Below are 19,912 nucleotides of genomic sequence, written 5' to 3' on the forward strand. Positions count from 1 at the left end.
AGTAACGTGAAGGCACCTTGGTGACCTTGACAGAAAAATATAGACAGTGAACAAAGATAAACTACCTGATATCGAGACTTAATAATCAAGACGGTGTGGTATTAGAGTAACGACAAACATATATAGATCAATAGAAAGAATAGAATTCGGCAACAGACTCACAACAGATTTGCAACAAAGGAGCCAAGGTCATTCAATGAGGGAAAAGATATGTCTTTTCAACAAATAGTGGTGACACTACTGGATATCTGCATAGGAAAAAAATGTTCCTCAGTCCTTACTCACATCATATGCAAAATCTAACTTGAATCACAGACCCAAACATTTGAGGTAAAAAACATTAAAATTTTAGAAGGAAACATAGAAAAAAATACCCAGGACACTGGATTAAACAAAAATCCCTTCAAGAAGCCACTGAAAACAAAAATTAATAGACGTCAAAATTTAAATATATTTTGTTCTTTGAAAGACACAGTTAAAATGAAAAGATAAGTCAGACTCAGGAACAAAATACTTGCAAAACACGTATTTGACAAATAGCTGATATCTAGAAAAAATAAAGAACACACTTTTGCAACAAGAAGACAATCCAATTAAAAATTTGGCAAAAAAAAAATGGGAATTTCACAAAAGATATTAATAGTCAATACACTCGATGTCACTAGTTATCAGAAATAAAGCCACAAGGAGATATGGCTTATTTACATACCTACTAGAATGGCTAAAATAAAAAAGATTGACAATATGGAGTTTTGGTGATGATGTTTCAACATAATTAAAAAAAACTCCCCTATATTGCTGGTGGGAACACGAAATGTTTCTGCCCCTTTAGAAGAAAGTGTGGCAGTATCTTAAAAATTTACACATATTAAACATATTAAAAATTAAACATAGCTGACTTTAGTTTACTTGATCTCAGAGAATCAAATAACGTACATTTATCAAGTTAAAATGGAACGTGGCACTCACATCTATTACACATCTCCAGGCATCTGTGCAAAAATAACACGCAGGGACACTGAAGCCATGAAAGAGTGAGACAGACCATACTTTTAATGATATAGAATAATTTCTAAGATACATAACATATTGGTAAAGAGGACCTTTGGAAGGATCTACAAGAAATTAGGAACTGTGCTTGCCTCTAGATGCAGGAACTGGAGTCTGGTCATTAAGAATACAAAGAAAATTGTCTTTTTTACTCTGTATTTTTCTGTGCTATTTCACCTTTTTATTAGCCACATGAAAGTGTTACCTTAAAAAAGACCACTTATGCAAATAACTATTGGTTTTTAAAAAATATACCAGTTCAATTAGGATAGCTGGGTTCCCCGAAGGCATAGGACTGGCTGACTTTATCTGTGATTCTCCTGGTCCAGGGGGTCTTAACATGGCAAGCGCTCTGCACACAAGACACTATCCTAAAAGCGAAACCTGATTCAAAGCGTTTCATGTATCTTTAGTGGAATTTAAAAAAAATCTGTAAAATTACAACTTGAGAAAAAGCACAAAAATTCAAAAGTATTCCAAATTTGAGTCTAATTTCATGACATGGCATAATGTAATACATACTAGATTAATAAATCAAAATTTCATCTCCAATCTTGAGAAAATTTCTTCACTTCTCTGGACTTGTTTTCTAATCTATAAAAAAATGATGGCAGTACATCTGTGGGAGCGAGGTTAGACTACATACATTTTAGATATTAAAAAGAGCTTGGATAGGTATAAGTCTTCACAGTTTCTTTGTTTTTAAACCAGCTTTATTGTAAATATAATTCATATATAACTATTTAAATTGCACAATGGTTTTAGTATATTGTTTTGCAACCATCATCACAATCAACTTCAGAACATTTCATCATCAGCCCAAACCCCATTTCCCTTCCCCCTCCCCTGGCCCTGGGAAACCTCGAGTCCACCTTCTGCTTCTATGGAGTATCGATTTGCCTATTTGGAACATTTCATATAAATTGATTCCTACATGTGGCGACTGGTCTCTTTCCTTTAGTATGTTTTCGAGGTTCATCATGTTGGAATATTTATCAGTATTTCATTTTTTTTATTGCCAATATTCCATTGCATGGATAGACATTTTGTTTATCCATTCATCAGTTGATGAGCATTTGAGTTGCTTGTATGTTTGAGCTATTACGAATAAATAATAGACATCTGCTATAGACATCTGTGTACGTTTTTGCATAGATATATGTCTTCATTTCTCTTGAGTGTATATCTGGGAGAGGATGTGCTACATCATATGGTAACTATGGATAACTATTTGAGAAACCACCAGACTTTCCCAAAGTGGGCCCTCCCATTTTATATTCCTTCCAGCAGGTTCTGAGGGTTCCGATTTCCCTGCATCCTCACCAATACTTGTTATTATGTCCTTTTGATTCCAGTCAACCTTTCGGATGTGAAGTAGGATCTCATTGTGGTTCTGATTTGTATTTTTCTCATTACTAGTGTTGAGAAGTTTTTCGTGTATTTATTGGCCACTTGTATATCTTCTTTTGAGAAATGTCTATTTAAATATTTTACCTCCTTTTGTTATCTGACTTATTGTTGTTGAGCTGTAAGAGTTCTTTATACAAGTACCTCTAGATACAAGTCCTTTATCACATTGATGATTTGCAAATTTTTCTGTTTTGTGAGTTGTCTCCATTCTGATGGTGTCCTCTGAAACACAAAGTTTTTAGTTTTTATAAAGTCCATTTTTTCTTGTCTGAGCTTTTGGTGCCATATCAGAGAAATCCATGCCTAATCCAAAGTCCCAAATGTATGCCTATGTTTTCATCTAAGGGTTTTACAGTTTTAGTTCTCACATTTAGAGCTTTGATCCATTTGAATTATTTTTGTATATGGTACGGATCAAACTTCATTGTTTTGCATGTGGATATCCAGTTTTACCAGTAACATTTGCTGAAAGACTTGTTTCCTCATTAAGTTGTCTTGGCACACTGGTTGAAAAATCAATTGAACATAAATGTGAGTTTATTTCTGGACTCTCGGTTCTATCCCACTGATCTTGATGTGTCGGCCTTTACGCCATAACACATTCTTCATTACTGTAGTTTTGTAGTAAGTTTTGAAATCAGAATTAGGAAGACTGAGTCATCTTTTTTCTTTTTGAGATTATTTTGCCTGCTCTGTATCCCTTAAATTTCCACATGAATTTTAGAATCAGCTTGTCAGTTTCTGCAAAGTAATCAGCTGGAACTGATTAATCAGATGGGGACTGCATTGAATCTGTGAATTAGTTTGGTGAGTGTTGTCATCTTAATATCGTCTTCCAATCCATGAACATGGATATCTTTTCATTTACTTATGTTTTTAAAAAATTTCTTTCAACAATATTTTGTAGTTGTCAGCATATAAATTTTACACTTTGTTAAATTTATTCCAAAGTATTTTATTCCTTTCAGTGTTGTTGTAAACAGAATTTTCTTAATTTAATTTACTATTATTCACTGAGGTGTATACAAATACAACTGATGTTTGTATATTAATTTTATATGTTGCAACCTTAGTGAACTCAATTTGCCAGTTCTAGTAGTTTTAAGTGAATTCCTTAGAATTTCAAATATACAAAATCTTGTCATCTGCAAATAGTGACAGTTTTGCTTTTTCCTTTCCAATCTGATTGCCTCTAGACTTTTCCAGTGATAAATAAATTAATGCACAATTTAATATCTGGAGATACTGAACTCAATATTATCTAGATTCATTTTTAAAACAAAAATAAGGAAAAGAAAAAAAAGTGCTATAAAAGAAAAACAAAACGGAAAAAAACCCTCAATAAATTAGGAGGCAAGAAATCTGGTCCTTATACCATTATTAATTAGTTATGTGATCCAGAGCAAACTTCCAATTCTTCTCTGGTTATACATTCTATTTTTCAAATATTTTTCCATTTGGCATACGTATTAACTTCTGGGATATGTAAAGAGTGACTTTCCTTAGTTTATTCAGCATTACAACCATGATTTTTACTACATATATTGATCATCTTACATCTTTTCTATTATTCCCCTCAAAAAAAGAATAAAGTTATCCACACTGAAAGGGGGCAGACTAAATATCTTCACTCTAAGAGAGAATATAATTCTCATGAAAGGCACAGTAGAAGATATCACGAGAATGTAGGCAATTATAAACAGCTATCTTCTTGGGAACAAGTTGAAACGTAAATAAAAACTTGCAGGCTTGTATAAGAAATGAGTAAAAATGAGCAAATGGATAAAGCATTTACTGTCTATTATTACATTAACATTTTAAAGCTATAACTAAAAAATAATCAATAAAGATACGTAAAATAGTAAAGGTATGTTTTAAAAATTAACATTATCTGAAGTTTTCACCACAAGGATCATCTTTTAAAACAGAAGTTTTAGGTAACTTTTAAAAATTGTAATTTTGATTAAAATGGCAAAATTATCTCCTGACATATAGAACCACATTACATTTTTCTGCCAAACATTAACTACCCTCTGCCTCTGCCGACGGTATTAGAGTAACAAGTTACACTTAAATATTTTAAATTTCATTTCAAGTGTCTTGGAACCTGTTTCAATCTCTGACATAGAGGAAGAGGACTATCCAGACAAGTACCAGAGTCGTCTCCTTCCTTATGACTCTGTAGAAAACTCAGAGAACCTTTTGCTGCATTTGGGAAATAGGTTTCTTCTTTTCCAGCTGTTCTATAAGCCTGGGCATACTGTTCAGTTTCTTTACTAGATACCTTAGGGTTAGTCATTTTGCTGGCATCATTTTTCTTGACTTGGGCTGGTTTATGCTTCTGAGAACTCTGCTTCATTTTCTGAGTTGCATGCTTAGCTTTCCCAAACACTGGGGCACTTTCTTCATCAGAGGAATATCTGTCATGGCAAACGCTTTTCTTCGTTATGGTTTTCTGAGTGGTTTGCACGTCAACTTTTCTCCTATGATCTAAAGTACCTGGTAGTCTGACTCTAACGTCAGAGGTCTGAACGACCACGTTACTGACAGAATAAGGTATGGAAGTATTCACTTTATACTTTTCTTGCAACAGCTGGTCTCCTTTTAGAACTTTACTGTTTCGAGATTCATTTTGCAAATCAATTCCTAGGAGATCCTTTGAAAGCTGTGATGGACGATCAGCACTCCTGTTAGCAATACAAGATCCTTTTACTGCAGGTGGGGACAATGTTTTCAGGTCAGTGTAGGGTTGTACGTTATCTTGAGGGCAAGATGATTTTATAAGGATTCGTTCCTTCAAAGGCAAATCCTGAAGATGTAAATCAGTGATGCGAGAAAGTAGATGCTCCTCAGGGTTAGTCTTTCGAAGATCCCAATTTAGTGCTTTATTAATGTTTGCTGTTCCCCATTCTGATCCACACAATGGCCATGGAATATTTTTAGAGCTGGCTGTTTCAAGTTCTGATTTTAAACCGTGAGAGAAAGCGTTTCTTGAAATAACTGGAGAATTACTAAAAGAAGTACCTTCCCAGTCAACAGTGCTCAAGTGTAGGTCGGCGATGGCTGACACGTTGTGGGAGGAGGTACTGGGGTGACTAGATTCTGAAATTGGAGGCTTACTGACAGCTTTAATTTGTTGCATAGTGAAAGGTCTTGAAGAAGACATGAACTGTTCTTGCGTATTCAAACACGGAGCATCTTCAGATAAAAGCAAGCTATTCAATGATGCAGAAATAGATTCCTGGGGTAATGTAGAATCAGGAAAAATTTCCAAATTTAACTTGGAATTCTGCTTAGATGAGATTTCATGTGTGGGTTTTAAAGTCACGTGTGACTGAAAACTCATATCATCTGTTTCTGTCAAACTGTTTGCTTTTGGCTTAGTTTTCCTGCCTGAAAAGGAAAGAAAAACCAATATAATTAAAATCGGTTTCATTTTACTTAACTTGAGTAAACACATACACTAAAAAGTTCAGACTGAAATCTTACGCATGAGCAATTTTTGTGTTGTCTCAGTACATTCCTGGAAACTGTTATAAGTAATTAAAAGCAAATAATTATTACACAAATATCACACAATATTGTTTTAGAAACAATGTTATAATTGAATTATTTTCCTCATAGAGCTCTGGGAAATAAAGAAAATGTATTTATAATCCAAAACACATTACATATACTAGTTGCTTAATAAGTGGTTAGTATAATTACTATTATTAACAGTTGGTTAAGTTATCAGACACAGAATAGAATAGTTCACTCCTTGCTTTTCGGCTTTAAAAAATTATGTCAAGTCAAAGAAGCAAGCAAACAATCCTTACTCTTGACTTTCTAGAAACTTGGAGCAAAATTTAGACAAGATAGATTCAAATAGAACAGACAGATCTTCTATAACGTTTGTGTGTGGCATAAATAGCTATCAAATGCGATACTTACTTTTTTGTTTCTTCTCTTTCATTTCTAACTTTTGTTTTTGGTAAACAGCAACAATCTCAGGATAAGCTGCTTCAAATAATGATTCTTCTTCTATTGTTTGTAGAATTGATTCTCCATGTTTATCTTCTATATCATAATGTTCTAAAAGATTCAAAATGCAGTACCAACAGCCTTAATTAGATTTGAAAAATTCAGTTTTTCCAGGTGACTAAGTTTACCAGGTAAACCAAGTCACCTACAAATGGATAATTCCTTGCAAATCTTGCTTTACGACATCTCTATTCTAATAATCTGTTGATTCTAGTACAGAATTGATTTTTTTCTGCCTAACAAGAGCCAGAAGATGACTTTTAAATCTGAACTTTAAATTCTCTTGTTTCAGAGATAGAAGGAGCAGCTTAGAGGACTAAAATCTTTGTTTAGATAAGGTTAGTTGGTTTTTAGTACAATAAGTGTTCCAGATAAAGAATGCCTAAAACTTCAATATTAACTTTCTTTAGTGGTGGCTTCAACAGAATTGAAAGAGTCATCAAAAATGTTACCGTAGTTTCCCCTTATCTATGTGGGGGATACGACCCAAGACCCCTAGTGGATGCCTGAAACCAGACAGTATCCAACCATTATATACTATGTTTTTTTCCTATACATACATACTTATGGATAGTTTGATTTATAAATTAGTCGCAGTAAGGGATTAACAACAATACTACCAATAAAATAGAACAATTATAAGAATATACTATAAAGCTATGAGACTGTGGTCTCTCCCTCTCTGTCTCTCAATATACCTTTTTGTACTGTATTTGCCTTTTTACTTAAAGGAAGCGCTTTACGGCTTCTCTTTGGCATATTCAAATTGCCAGTATCACTACTCTTGGGCTATGAGGCCATTATTAAGTAAAACAAGGGTGACTTGAACACAAGTACTGTGATACTGTGCCGGTCTATCTGATAACCGAGATGGCTACTAACTGACTTAAAAGGTGAGTTGCATACACAGCATGGATATGCTGGATAAAGGGATGATTCATGTTCCAGGTAGGACAGAGTGGGAAAGCATGAAATTTCATTATGCTATTTAGAATAGAATGTAATTGAAAATTTACAAAATTTTTATTTCTAGCATTTCCCATTTAGTATTTTTGGACAGTGGTTGACCGCTGGTAACTGAAACCACAGAAAGCAAAACTGCGGATCAGGGGATTCTACTGTACTCTTTTCCAGATTGTGGTATCAGAGGTTATCAATCTCTTGAGGACATACCCAGGCTTAGTGGACTCACAAACAGCTGGTAAATGAAAATAAGAATGGTTACATGTAAATTCACAGTAAGATATATAAGTAGAAGACTAGATTTTTCCATTTATCCTTTATGAAGGCAAAACTACATGAGAAATCAAACTGTAATGAAAATATTAATTGATGAGTTTAAAATAGAATCAGTGGAAACAGGTGTATTTAAAGTATTTCTTATTTAAACTAGCTTAGGGTCTATTTTTCCTTTAAGGGATAGCTCCCATAAGGATAAGCAAAAGTGGGCACCTAATCTCAGTTCTGGACAGAGGAGATGCACTGCCAAACTGGGTTAATGCTACTTTCCTTCCTGAAAATATAGTAGAGTTGGTGAAACTGTTCCTAAACAGTTTTCAAAATTCTTCAGCTTTCTATTTTGCTATTACTGCTTCAAGCGGTTTATCTAATTCTTTATTAATTTCATTCTTCAAAGTTAAGCTACAACTTAAACAAACCTTCATTGAGAAATCTACTCTCTCACTCAATCACACATACTTACAAAGTCTAATTTCAATGGCAAATACAAATAAATTTGGGATTATATTCTATTTTAAATGATCTGTGCTTTCTCTGCCTTTAGTTTTGGAGCTAATTCAAAGAGTTCGCTGTATTTCTGTCTGTAGCAAGATAAGAGTAATTTGACAACTATAAATTCCCATGGAAACTAAGCAAAAGTAAAGAAAGAGGAAGGGTACTCCAGGTGCTGCTATTCAGTAACCTTTATTTCTTTAGAACCAACTACGCAATGACATCCAGTGACCAGACCATTTGTAGAACATTTTCTTGAGAAATATGTCAAAACTATTTCTGTATTATTTTCTTAAACATTAATTACAAAAGAAATGCCAATTTAAGACATTAAAATAAAATTGCTTAAAATTTTTCATATTTACTATGAGTCAAAGCCTATTTAAACAGCACAGGTAAACTGTGAGGTTTATCTTTGGTGATTGTGATAGGTTTTTTTTTTTCTTTATTTTTATATGTTATACATATATATGTTTTATGTATACATATATAATACATATATATGGTTTACATATATATGTATAATATTTGCTAAACAAATGATCACATGTTATAAATTTTGCTTAAAGTGACTACGTACCAGGCTTTTCCCATTCTATTTGAAAGCAACGAACTCCATTTCTGATCCGGTTTTTAACAATTCTGAAAAACAAATTCATCTAATGAAGTTCAACTGCATGACTTATTTGGAAATTTTCAATTTGTAGATTGCATAATTCAATTTCCATTAATTTTTATTCTATTTTTATAATATTCTAAAAATATAAGGAATTACCACAGTTATTCCTTTGACTAATTTATTCAAAAGATAATTTTATTGTTAGGTACATAGAGCTTATAATTATTAAATCCTATGAGTAGATTGTTCCTGTGTTTCTCTTTTCTACAATAATAATTTTAAAATCTATTGTGTCTGTTAATTTTTCTACATCACTTTGGTAAATATTTGCCTGATCTTTTAAATCTCTTTATTTTCAAACGTTATGTAATTTTATTTTACGCATGCCTTATAAGCAGAATATTATTGAATTGTTTACTCATCCGATATAATGTCTTTTAATAGAAGAGTTTAATCCATTTACATTTATTGTGATTACTGACATAGTGGGACTCATTCGTACATCTTATTTTGTGTTTTCTGTTACCAAGGTTTTTCTTTGCTATTTTCCCCTTCCTCCTTCATGTATTCCTTTGGTTTGATAGTTTTACTTTTTTATTTTATGTATTGGTTTGGAAAATAGAGATTGTATTTCTAATGTTTTAGTGGTTACCCTTGTATGTTTACATGCATACTTTGGGAGTTTTAGTTTATCATCATCACATATTAATCATCGAGCATTATGCAGATATTCATGTACATATTTTTTCTACTCAGTTTATTAAATTAACTAAATATGCTTTATCAATTTTAATGCTGACCACTTGTTATTTACATCTTCCCTCTGGGTTCAGTTTTCTTCTTGCTGAAATATATCCTTCAACACTGCTTTTAATAAGAGTCTGTCATAGGTAAACTCTGAAAATGCCTTACAAACCAGTGAATAATATTTAAAAGACGTCTCGGTTGCCAATTATTTCTACTCAAAGTTTTGAAATGTTACCCCGTCATCTGCTGGCATCTGGTACCGTCATAAGAAATGTGTGCTATCTGATTGTCTTTTCTTTGTAGTTTATCTTTTTTCTTTGATACTTTCCCCTAAACTTTTTATTTTGAAAGTTTTCAAACCTTTAGAAAAGATGTAAGAATAATACAAAGATTACTTACATACCCTTCACCGAGATTCACCAATTCTCAGTTTCAGTCTCTCCGTTCATTTCACCTTTTTGTTCCTTTTCTGGTCCATTGAAATAGTTATCTGGCTAAGCCTGGCTATATCTTTTTATTTTATTTCTTTTAATAATGTATTATTACCAGATGTTTGAAACAGAAAAGTGTGTCAAAGCATGAGCTTACTATGTTATCTTGACGGTAAGCCCTGAATAAGCCTTTATTATTCCAGTAGACCGTACTCTATCTTTATAAAACAAAGAGCTATCTATCCTACTATTAAAAATATTAAGAAGACTATTTTAGATCATAAGATATTCAAATGGAAACACAGAGATTTCTTCATACAATTCATACCGAATTGGCTGTAATTGATTAGCGTTTCTTCTACCAAGCTTTCTTTCTGTCATGTCATAGTGGGTCAAAAGCACCAACAATTTCTCACATGCATAGTGATTGGGCCACTCCATTTTTTCAAGACTAAATTTCTGTAAATAAAATAAAAATAAAACAAGGTTCTGTTATCTCTTGGAGATAAACAACACTCTCAGGTACTATTATTTTTTCCTTGGCATTAACACTCGTTAAGGTAGTATCAATGAGAATATTCCCAGAAAGAACAATAAACTCCCTAAGGAGGCAATAATGCATAATAATTAAGTGAGAGGGTTGCCGGTTTGAGTGCCAGCATAGCATTTCCTAGATGTTGGTAAATTACTTGACCTCCCTTAGCCTCAAGTTTTCTACCTGTAAAATATACTCAGCTCACAGATTATGAAGATGAAGCGGGATTACATGCAACGTGTTAAATGTAACAGCAAATTTTAAACATTCGATAAATGTTGGTTGCCATTATTATTACTATTGTTGGTAGGGATAAGCAAAAAGTAGTTAGAATTTACAGCCATTATATTAGGGGTTAATATAAATAATCTCATTTAATCCTCATAGCGATTTCATGAAATAACTAGTATTATTTCTATTCTGAGGATAACACATCCAGTGTCACGTAGTGACAAAATGTCCAAATTTAAATTTAGGTAACCGATTACAAATCCCAGTATAGCCTTTGTCAGCTATACTGCCTTCCATGACAATGTACTTGATCCTGATATTCTCTGGCTGTTGGCCCCTCTCTCCAACATATCCCTGAATACGATATACCCGAACATGGCATTTATGGTCTCTTATAACAAATGGCACAACTGTGATTTGTTTTATGGTCTGCAAAGTATGGTGACTGTGTGGCAAAGCAATGAAGACTAGAAATAAATGCTGAAAAATATATAAGCAGTCAATAGCCATCTGTTTTAAATTTCCTCTCAGTGATTATCCCTTCTTATCTTCCTAGTATCCAACTTCAGACAGTAAAGTAAGAATTTATTTTCAGATACCTGAAATAATAATAAATTAGGTCTTTGGCACCTGATTGCCTGCACCAACTTATCCTTGTTCGAAAGGAACTCTTGAATAACCTAGCAAGAAAAAAGAAAATAGGAATTGAGGCTTCAAAGTTTTTTAAAAAGCTTCTGAAATAAACACATTTGAATTATTAGTTATTACCTCATGGAATGGGAACCCCTCACAACTGCAAGCTTTTCTGAAAATAAATTATATACATGTTACTAATACAATCCGATTCTAAAATGAACTTATCCGATCTCCTCTCATTTAATGAAAAATGTCCTTGCACACTATCCCAGCCATAAAGCTTCTCCTTGAATCACTGTTTAATTACTATCTTCTGAGATGGCCTAATTTCTGAACAGAACCAAGAAATGGATTTTGTGAAATGTTATTCATTTAGATATGGGGGAAGGTTATATGGAACTAATTCAAACAGGCCATGCCCAAAAAGAATGAATTAAAAAAAAAAAACAACTCACTTCTTAATGTTGTTCTCCACAGCAATGAGCTGCCTCTCATGCTCCGCACAGTGCCACTCACAGGGACAGCAGTATTCATCGCCATGTGGTTCACAGTGTCTCTCAGTCTGACATAATTCGCATCCATTACGTTCATGAGCCTTAAGTGAACCTTTATGGAGATACGAAGTATGATTTTGTACAATTTTTACAATTTTGTACTGCTTTTTACAATTTTTTTTTTTGCCTTTATCCAAATTTTCGAAAATGAATACTGCCTGGCACAGTGCCTAGTATATAGTAGGGTTTCGATTCATTTAGGTTGAATTATGTAATGACCACAATAGTAATTCTTAGAATAAAGTAGGTCTTGACACTATCATATGACACTACTTTTTTTTATTTCTGTAAATCACTCTTCTATCTGAAAGTTTCAATTTGTAACTTGAAATTATACATTTATAATAATCAACAATGGAGATTTTTGTGGTTTATTTGATAGCTACATACAAAAAAGTAGGATATAATTCTTATTAGCAGTATTAAAAAGATTATTTACTTTAGAATAGTTCAGGAAATGGTTCCTTTAACGAGAATATTTAAAAAATACAGCAGTTATTTACCTCTGCTAGCGTCTAGCTCTCAGTTACCTGGAGCTAATTTTAAACTATGAATTAGGACTGTGGCACAGGTGTGGGGCCCTAGTCCCCTTTAAAATGAAAGCATCACTATCTTTGACATTGTTTTGAAAATACAGAAGAACATGCATAATTGATGTGACCTAAAATTGTCATTTATAAGATATCAAAAAAGTATAGATAATGGAATCTTATGTATAAGAACATTTATGTCTTCCATGATATCATCTATAATTTAACGATGTTATTGAAACATTAACACAAATAGATAAAACAGAATTTCTTTTAAAAGATGATTTTAAATCATTCCCTAATCTCTCCTGAGAGCGAAAGGCCTTCTGATTTAGTACATATCAGAGACATCTTTTTTTAACCTAAACTAATGAAGAACCAATCTATTTTCAATAAAATGAACATATATTAAAATTAGTTTTAATACGTTATCTTCGCACACAATAAAAATGCATGATAGGACAATTAAAAATCATTTAAGTTTATAAATATATCACTGATATAAAAACAAATGGTTTCAGTTCCACTTTCCCCTAAGACTTATCAGTATATTTTTTCTTCAAATGGATTTCTATACTGAAAATATAATTTTAAGATCTATGATACCAATAAATAATTTGGTATCATAGTATAAAACTGTACTTAACCTATATTTATCGTTTGTATCACATTATTTCATTCACTTAACATTTACTGAATGTCTACTATGTATATGTGACACAATTGCCGACTCGGAGGATTCCCATCTAGTGGGGAAGACAGGTATGTGAAATATAACATAGGAACAGGGATGAATGTGTGGGTACGTGACGCTAATGCTCTAAGATAACATTCCCAGCGTCTGCTTACCTGGATGGGAACACACGGAGCAATGAGCCAGTTTTTTAACAGTTACTGGTTGTTCATTAGAAGAGCAAGATGTTTCATTCCACTGCATAAACCTTTAAAAGAAAATGGTTTTAAAAAGAAGAAAAAAAAACCAAGGTCACCAAAATGGCACCAAAATGCCATGTTCTCAACTATCAAGCTATTCTGTTCCCTCCTACCTGCATACTTATTTTCTCTTTGGTGGTAGATAAAGTTGCTGGCCCAGACTGGGGAAATCTTCAATCTGTGGGCTTCGATTTTTAAATGTGGCCTCAGGGACAAAAAATTGCAACAGAGGAGGAGAGAGAGAGTCAGAGATAAGGAGAGGAAGAGGGAGAAGGACTGAGAGAGATGGGGAAGGGTAAAGGAAGAGGGAGAGAAAGAAAGAGCGTGTGTGTGTGTGTGTGTGTGTGTGTGTGTGTGTGTGTGTGTGTGTTTGTATTCATATATTCATCCATCTTTTTTTTAAAACAACCTTCACGTAGACATGTATGTAGGGAGAATGATCTGAATCCGTTTTTGATCTCCTCTCTGTGTGCCAGAGTATAAAATAAACAGAATCATGTACATGAAGCCTTCCGTATATCAAAATAAGGATGAAGGGCAAAGTGTAAAACTAAATATAACATCAAGCTTCTGGGTAAGAACTGTTTAAAAAAATCCAGATTATCTGAAAGGATCATTTTCTTAATATATTACGTAAATAGCAAAAAACATTACCTGTTTATCATGTATATTACTAAAATGTCTACTAAATAAAAGTTAATTTTGGGCTAAAGTTCCGGCTCAACATAAAACAACCAAGAGGATAATTAAGTATTTATCATAAAACTTATGTGTTCTGATGGTCCTCTATTTATGGAAGTTAAAGTTCAAGTAAAAAGCTAAATTAACCTCTTCAGCTCACTGTGTTGTAACTGGCACTAAGGGTTCCCGTTTAACTTTTAGAATTTCTAATTCACTTTCCACAAAGACCAACTATAAGCTTCCTAAAAATTAGCATTAATTGCTGCTGAATAAATAACAAATGGAACTTCAAAAATTAAAAATAACTAGGGAAATATGTTAATCAATATTAAAATGACACAATCATAACAAGAAATGTAATGTCATTATTTTCAAATGTTCAGAACAACATTTAGTAAAATGTTGCCAAAAGTATAAATTTACAAAACCTTTTTCAATATGAATGAATTGTAGTTAGCCAAGTACCATATTTGCTTGTTTTTCCTTCTTTGTATTATTTTTCCCAATTCCCAAATGATTCCTTAAAACTTACCTGCATGCCAAAGTATACCTCTTTTTCCTGCTTTGGCACAGTAATCACTGATATCAATAATGGATTTATTGATGTCTTATACCTATCAATAGCTTTATAGCTGAAAGGGAAGCATTATAGGGAAGAGCACAGTGACTTAAAAACTTTTGTCATGGACATTCTTTCTTGATTTCTACAACTAATCTTTTCTTTCGTGCAATCATCATCTCAAACCTATTGGAGGCCAAGGCTGTTTTAAGTCTCCCAGTATCCTAGTTTCTTTCCTTTATTCATTTTATACTTTATCGTCAATTATATTACTTTTTATAAACCATTGCTTTCACCAAGTAAATATAATTCCCATGCTTTCAAAACTAAATAGCATAGTGTGTAAATTTCAATATATACTGTATCTTAATGGTCTTAAATCCTTAAATTGTACAGTCTAAATGAATTAGAATTAATGTATTACTACCGGTATGATTATAGAAGAAAGGATAATCGAGTAAAAATTTTGATCAAGTGTTACTATTATTAAATACATATAATGTCAAGCATTTCACTTTTAAAAAGTAAATACAACATTGAAGTATTTCGTACCCAAAATAATTTTAAATATAAATTATTTTAATATTATGCTATCTTTACATGGTGGTAAAATAGTCTAAAATAGCCTGTGTGGCAAATGCCCATGGTTATAAATAAAAGCATTTGACATCTTACTATTTGTGTTCGTAGTGAGTTAATAATATTGAAAAAAACATAGTATGGCTTAGGATATATATACTCTCATCCTTTCTTTGGAAAAGTTCAGAATAAATAAAAATAACTGATTTCGAATGAAAATTTAAATCAGTTTAAAAATATAAAACCCTTTTTTAAAGAGCATAATACTTTTTGTAACATTCACTATTAAGTTTAACAAGAATAAAAGTCTAATGTCACGAGAAACTATAATTTTTGGTTACCTCTGAAGTAAACTTTGCCCTTTCAAAATGTGTATAAGTTTCAACGCCTGCTCTTTTCCAACTCCAGGGACTCCCTTTCAGAAAGTGGGAAAAGAAATTCAAATGTTAATCACCAGGGAATGAATAAATATCGTTAAGTCTATTCGATAGAAGATTGTGCAACTGAAAGAATAAGGTGTCTTTATGTAATGAGAAGTGCAAGATATACTGCTATGCGGAAGATGAAAATTGCTGAATGGCACACAGTGTGATCTAGATTTGTTAGTTAAACACCGATTATATTGTTAATCCATGCAAACAAAAAGGCAAAGGATTATATACCAAACCACTGATAGTGTTTATTTTAGGGAAGGGAGGAACATAATTTTAGAGGGTGTTCACTTTCTTTTTAATTATTTTGATAATATTTTAATTTGACCTAACTTTATAATCAGGAAAAAGCATTTAATGATATAAACATTTAATGATATTAATATTTAATAGTTAAAGATCCAGAATCACAAGAGAACAGAAGAGACTTTCAAGTTAACCCTTGAAATTAATAACAAGGGAATTAAAACAAGCATTAAGTTTCCAACACAATAAACATGTATTCTCATGACAATTTCCAGTTTAAATTGAGTCTTCTAGTTTCTGTAAAAGTTTATGAATATGTCCTTAAAAGCAGGGCTGCTATTTAGCCAATATGCACTAGGATACACTTATCAGTGTTAAAACACTTCCAAACTAGTTAGTAAATAGCCACTACCCAACCCTTGCTGGCAAAGGGGTCTCCTCTCTAACCTGAATCCTCTTCCCAACTCACCAGGATCCTGCTACTAAAATGGTAGCACTAGGCACCATTTAGAGGGTTTCCATAAACATACGTCTTTGGCGTACCAGTTGTGATATATCATCCTTCTTGTATTAGCATTTAGCTACATCTTAAATTTTTTGAAGGCAAATCATGTTAGTACATAGTCTTAAAAATCTTTACATAAACAATAAAATAGATGGCAGTTTTGATCACAAAGGATACAAAACATCAAAATAGCTAATGCTAATTAATATATAATGTAACACCGCTGTAGGTCAAGTTGGTTTCTGTGAGCTCAAGTTTGCAAATTTTTTCTTACATTCAACACTGGGCTGTTTTTAGTCTTTATGATAAAATTACATATGAGAAACAGGAATCTTCTATTTCAGAATGACAATTATAATAAATTACTTTGTGTTATTTAAAAGTTTTTTCTTCCTGCTTCCTTTACTTACTAGTTAGAAAAAATGTTGATTCCTCTGGTCATTGATGACATAAATTAGAAATGAGAGTTAATAATTTTACTATCCTGCTCTCTTCTTCCCTTAGTATTCTGAAGAATAAAATTATATGTCTTCCTTCTCCAGATGTCTCTTGAGGATAGACTAGACAGTATAGTATAATGAAGATTTAGTAAGGACACAGAGATGCTTAGTAGAGCACAATGATAGGACCACGTAGGAAGAACTACAATGCACTTTATAGTTAGCGTGTAAGAATGGGGATGTCCTCGTAATTCTTAATTCATCACTTATCTACTGTAACTATTTGTTACAGTACCAAATCGTTTATCTTAAGATATCAATAGAAGATTTTCATAACAAAACAGAACGCCATACTAAGAGGCATGGAAGGATGAATGGCTTCCCCTAATAATCAAGTAGCCTAGCGACAGTAAAAATAATGCTGGGCATGTGCACAGTTGCAAAGCTAAAAGGCACATAAAACCAAAAAATAGACAAAACGTGACAAAACGTGATATAAACAAAACATTGGCATGAGACAAAAAAAAGAGTAATTTTTATATTTCTTTAAAAAGGTAGTTGAATTTGCATGTGAATCTCTTAATCTAGAGTAATGGTTTACTGAGATTCAAGCTGTGGTACCAGTTATTATTCTATTCTCATTTATAACATCCAGTCCCAATGAGCCAGCTTTTTAACGCCACTTGAAATGCCAATTATTTTAGTATTGAATAGTTTATTATGCCTAAAATTATATTCTAAATCATATTACTATATTCATATTTATGCAGCACATAAGGTATCAAAAAAGACACACTAGGAATAGGAATAAATATGAAAATTTCAGCATACTTTTGGAAGATAATCACAGCCAAGTAGTATTGCTAGTCCAACCAGAGCATCTCTATTCAAACCTAGTTCACTCATGATAGACGACATTGTATAACAGTCAACATGTGGGTCCTAGAGGAAAGTACAGATTTCGTTTAATCTTCAAAAAGTAAATATTTATACATTAAAAACACTAGACAACAAAACTTGTCAAAGTTGTTTCTAAATGTTTAATTATTCCTAAAAGTTTAAATAGAAAAATTACCTGATCACCAGAATCTAAAAGTAGATTTTCACCTTACAAAATTAAATACTGTATATTACTGAAAGTAAACATTCCCTAAAATTGTATCATCTAAACTTAACTATTAGTAACAATGTGCTGCATCTTCTTACAGAAAACATTTTCCTTAACACACACATACAAACATTATTAATTATATTTTTAAGTAAGATTATATAAAATTACTATTTTGCAATATTTCTTGCCCACTAATATATCTAGATATCGTTAATGTTAATAATATAAACTTTTTATTTATTTATTTTTTTTAGGCAAGGCAACCCTTGTTTGACCTCACAGATTGCAAGGACCTTGTCAGCTTACGATCCCTTATTTTATTTTATTTATTTTATTTTATATTTTATGCCAACAGCACCTGCTCTTCCTAGGTGGTCTCCCATCCAAGTACTAACCAGGCCCAACCCTGCTTAGCTTCCAAGATCAGACAGGATTGAGCTTGTTCAAGGTAGCATGGCCATAGACTAATATACACTTTTTAAATGACCACTTACTCTCACATTATACGGTAGTGTTTCTGAGGTCGTGTTTCTCCATGGCCACACTGCTAACATTTTCAGAGAGATAACAGAATTGTCTGGCGAGAGGTTTAGCTTTCCTGGCTCCAATCCGCCAAACTTCTAGTCTCTCTCTTGCCCAGCCATGAATCTCTACAACCAAAATGCCCCTCGAGCTACCTCCCTAGCTGAGAACCATGGCTGTATTTGACTAATCCACATCAATGGGCATTTGGGCTGTTTGCCAGACTTTTGTAATTATTAACAATGCTACAATTCACATCCTTGCATTATCTTTCCTTGCGTCTCTTTGAGGATACCTAAAAGTAGAAATTTTGGGTCAAAGTGATATATTCCATACGCAATTTTATAATATACTGTCGAAGCTTATTTAGAATTAAACCATGTGAAACAAGTCAAGCCCTTAGGAAAGAAATCCACATTTCAAAGAGAATGGCAATGATATTTTTAATAACGGTTAGCATTTCATTTAGCCATTGCTACGTGCCAGGTATTATGGCAAGCATTTAAATACATTATTTCATTTCATTATTTAATAATCCCTTTTGAAAAAAAGTAGTTTGAAAAACAAGCGCTAGCAAAGAGAAAGAAAAAATACCTTGGATGTCATAGTGAAATTCCTATATACGGTCTGGGCCCCGTAAAGGAAAGTGTCTCCGTCGTCAGTGAGGCAGCCGTCCACATAGCCACTGGCGTTGAGGTAGGCGCACATGGCTTCAGCTTCCCCAGCAGCCTGCACCCAGGGGATTCCTATGCAGTCCAGCAGTTCCAGACACTGAACAGAGAAAGTAGATGCGAGAAATCTAACAACATTTTTACTGCTAATTTTTTCAGTGTTTAATGTACTTCCTCTATGTTACAAATGTTAATAGTAGCTATTTAGGTGTTTTACAAATTATGATACTTAAAAAACAATTAGAAATTTGAACACTGACTATGGCATTAAGGAATGATCACTGAACTTTTAGGTGTGATAATAAAAATTTTATTGTGGTTATTTTTTGTTAAGAGCCCTTATCTTTTAGACAAAGGTATTGAAATACTGAAACAATATTATATCTGGGATTTGCTTCAAGATAACATGGGAGCACGGCAGTGGGGCGATAGATGAAACAAGTTTGGCTAAGAGTTAATAATTATTTAAGGTTGGTGATGGGTTACTTTTGTATTTTTTACAATTTTCTGTAATGAAAAGTTAAACATTCTTAATGTCGATTACAAAATAATCAGATAGAGGAGAATTGAATTTGGGTGGTAAACAGAAAATGCAATATACAGATAATGTATTATTGAATTGTACACTTGAAAATATATAATTTTAGTAACCTATGTCACCCCAAATTTAACTGAAAAAAAGTAATCCATATTCAATTTTCATTGTTTCGCTGAATGGTGTCTCCAGATTCTGGAAA

General features: G+C 32.7%; 1 protein-coding gene and 1 pseudogene across 4 annotated transcripts in view; both read right to left on the reverse strand.

Annotated features, from left to right (window-relative positions):
* Window positions 1-1,989: 1,989 nt before the first annotated feature.
* GEN1 (GEN1 structure-specific endonuclease) overlaps window positions 1,990-19,912 on the reverse strand; it is a 28,393-nt gene continuing 10,470 nt past the window's right edge. For 3 of the 4 annotated variants that reach the window (XM_039887801.1, XM_039887800.1, XM_039887799.1), the window contains exons 4-14: window positions 19,099-19,275; window positions 17,703-17,813; window positions 15,591-15,664; window positions 13,347-13,438; window positions 11,869-12,019; window positions 11,546-11,582; window positions 11,377-11,457; window positions 10,340-10,470; window positions 8,795-8,856; window positions 6,394-6,534; window positions 1,990-5,853 (exon numbers count right to left, since the gene is read on the reverse strand). In XM_039887801.1, the coding sequence (XP_039743735.1) occupies window positions 4,547-5,853; window positions 6,394-6,534; window positions 8,795-8,856; window positions 10,340-10,470; window positions 11,377-11,457; window positions 11,546-11,582; window positions 11,869-12,019; window positions 13,347-13,438; window positions 15,591-15,664; window positions 17,703-17,813; window positions 19,099-19,275 (2,364 nt within the window). In that variant the 3' untranslated portion in view covers window positions 1,990-4,546. The remainder of the gene's footprint in view (window positions 5,854-6,393; window positions 6,535-8,794; window positions 8,857-10,339; window positions 10,471-11,376; window positions 11,458-11,545; window positions 11,583-11,868; window positions 12,020-13,346; window positions 13,439-15,590; window positions 15,665-17,702; window positions 17,814-19,098; window positions 19,276-19,912) is intronic. The other variant, XM_039887802.1, reaches the window with a different exon arrangement.
* Window positions 18,329-18,447, reverse strand: LOC120622366 (uncharacterized; annotated as a pseudogene).

This window comes from Pteropus medius, unplaced genomic scaffold (assembly GCF_902729225.1).
Source record: "Pteropus medius unplaced genomic scaffold, Ma_sr-lr_union100, whole genome shotgun sequence".
Classification (NCBI taxonomy): Eukaryota; Metazoa; Chordata; class Mammalia; order Chiroptera; family Pteropodidae; genus Pteropus; species Pteropus medius.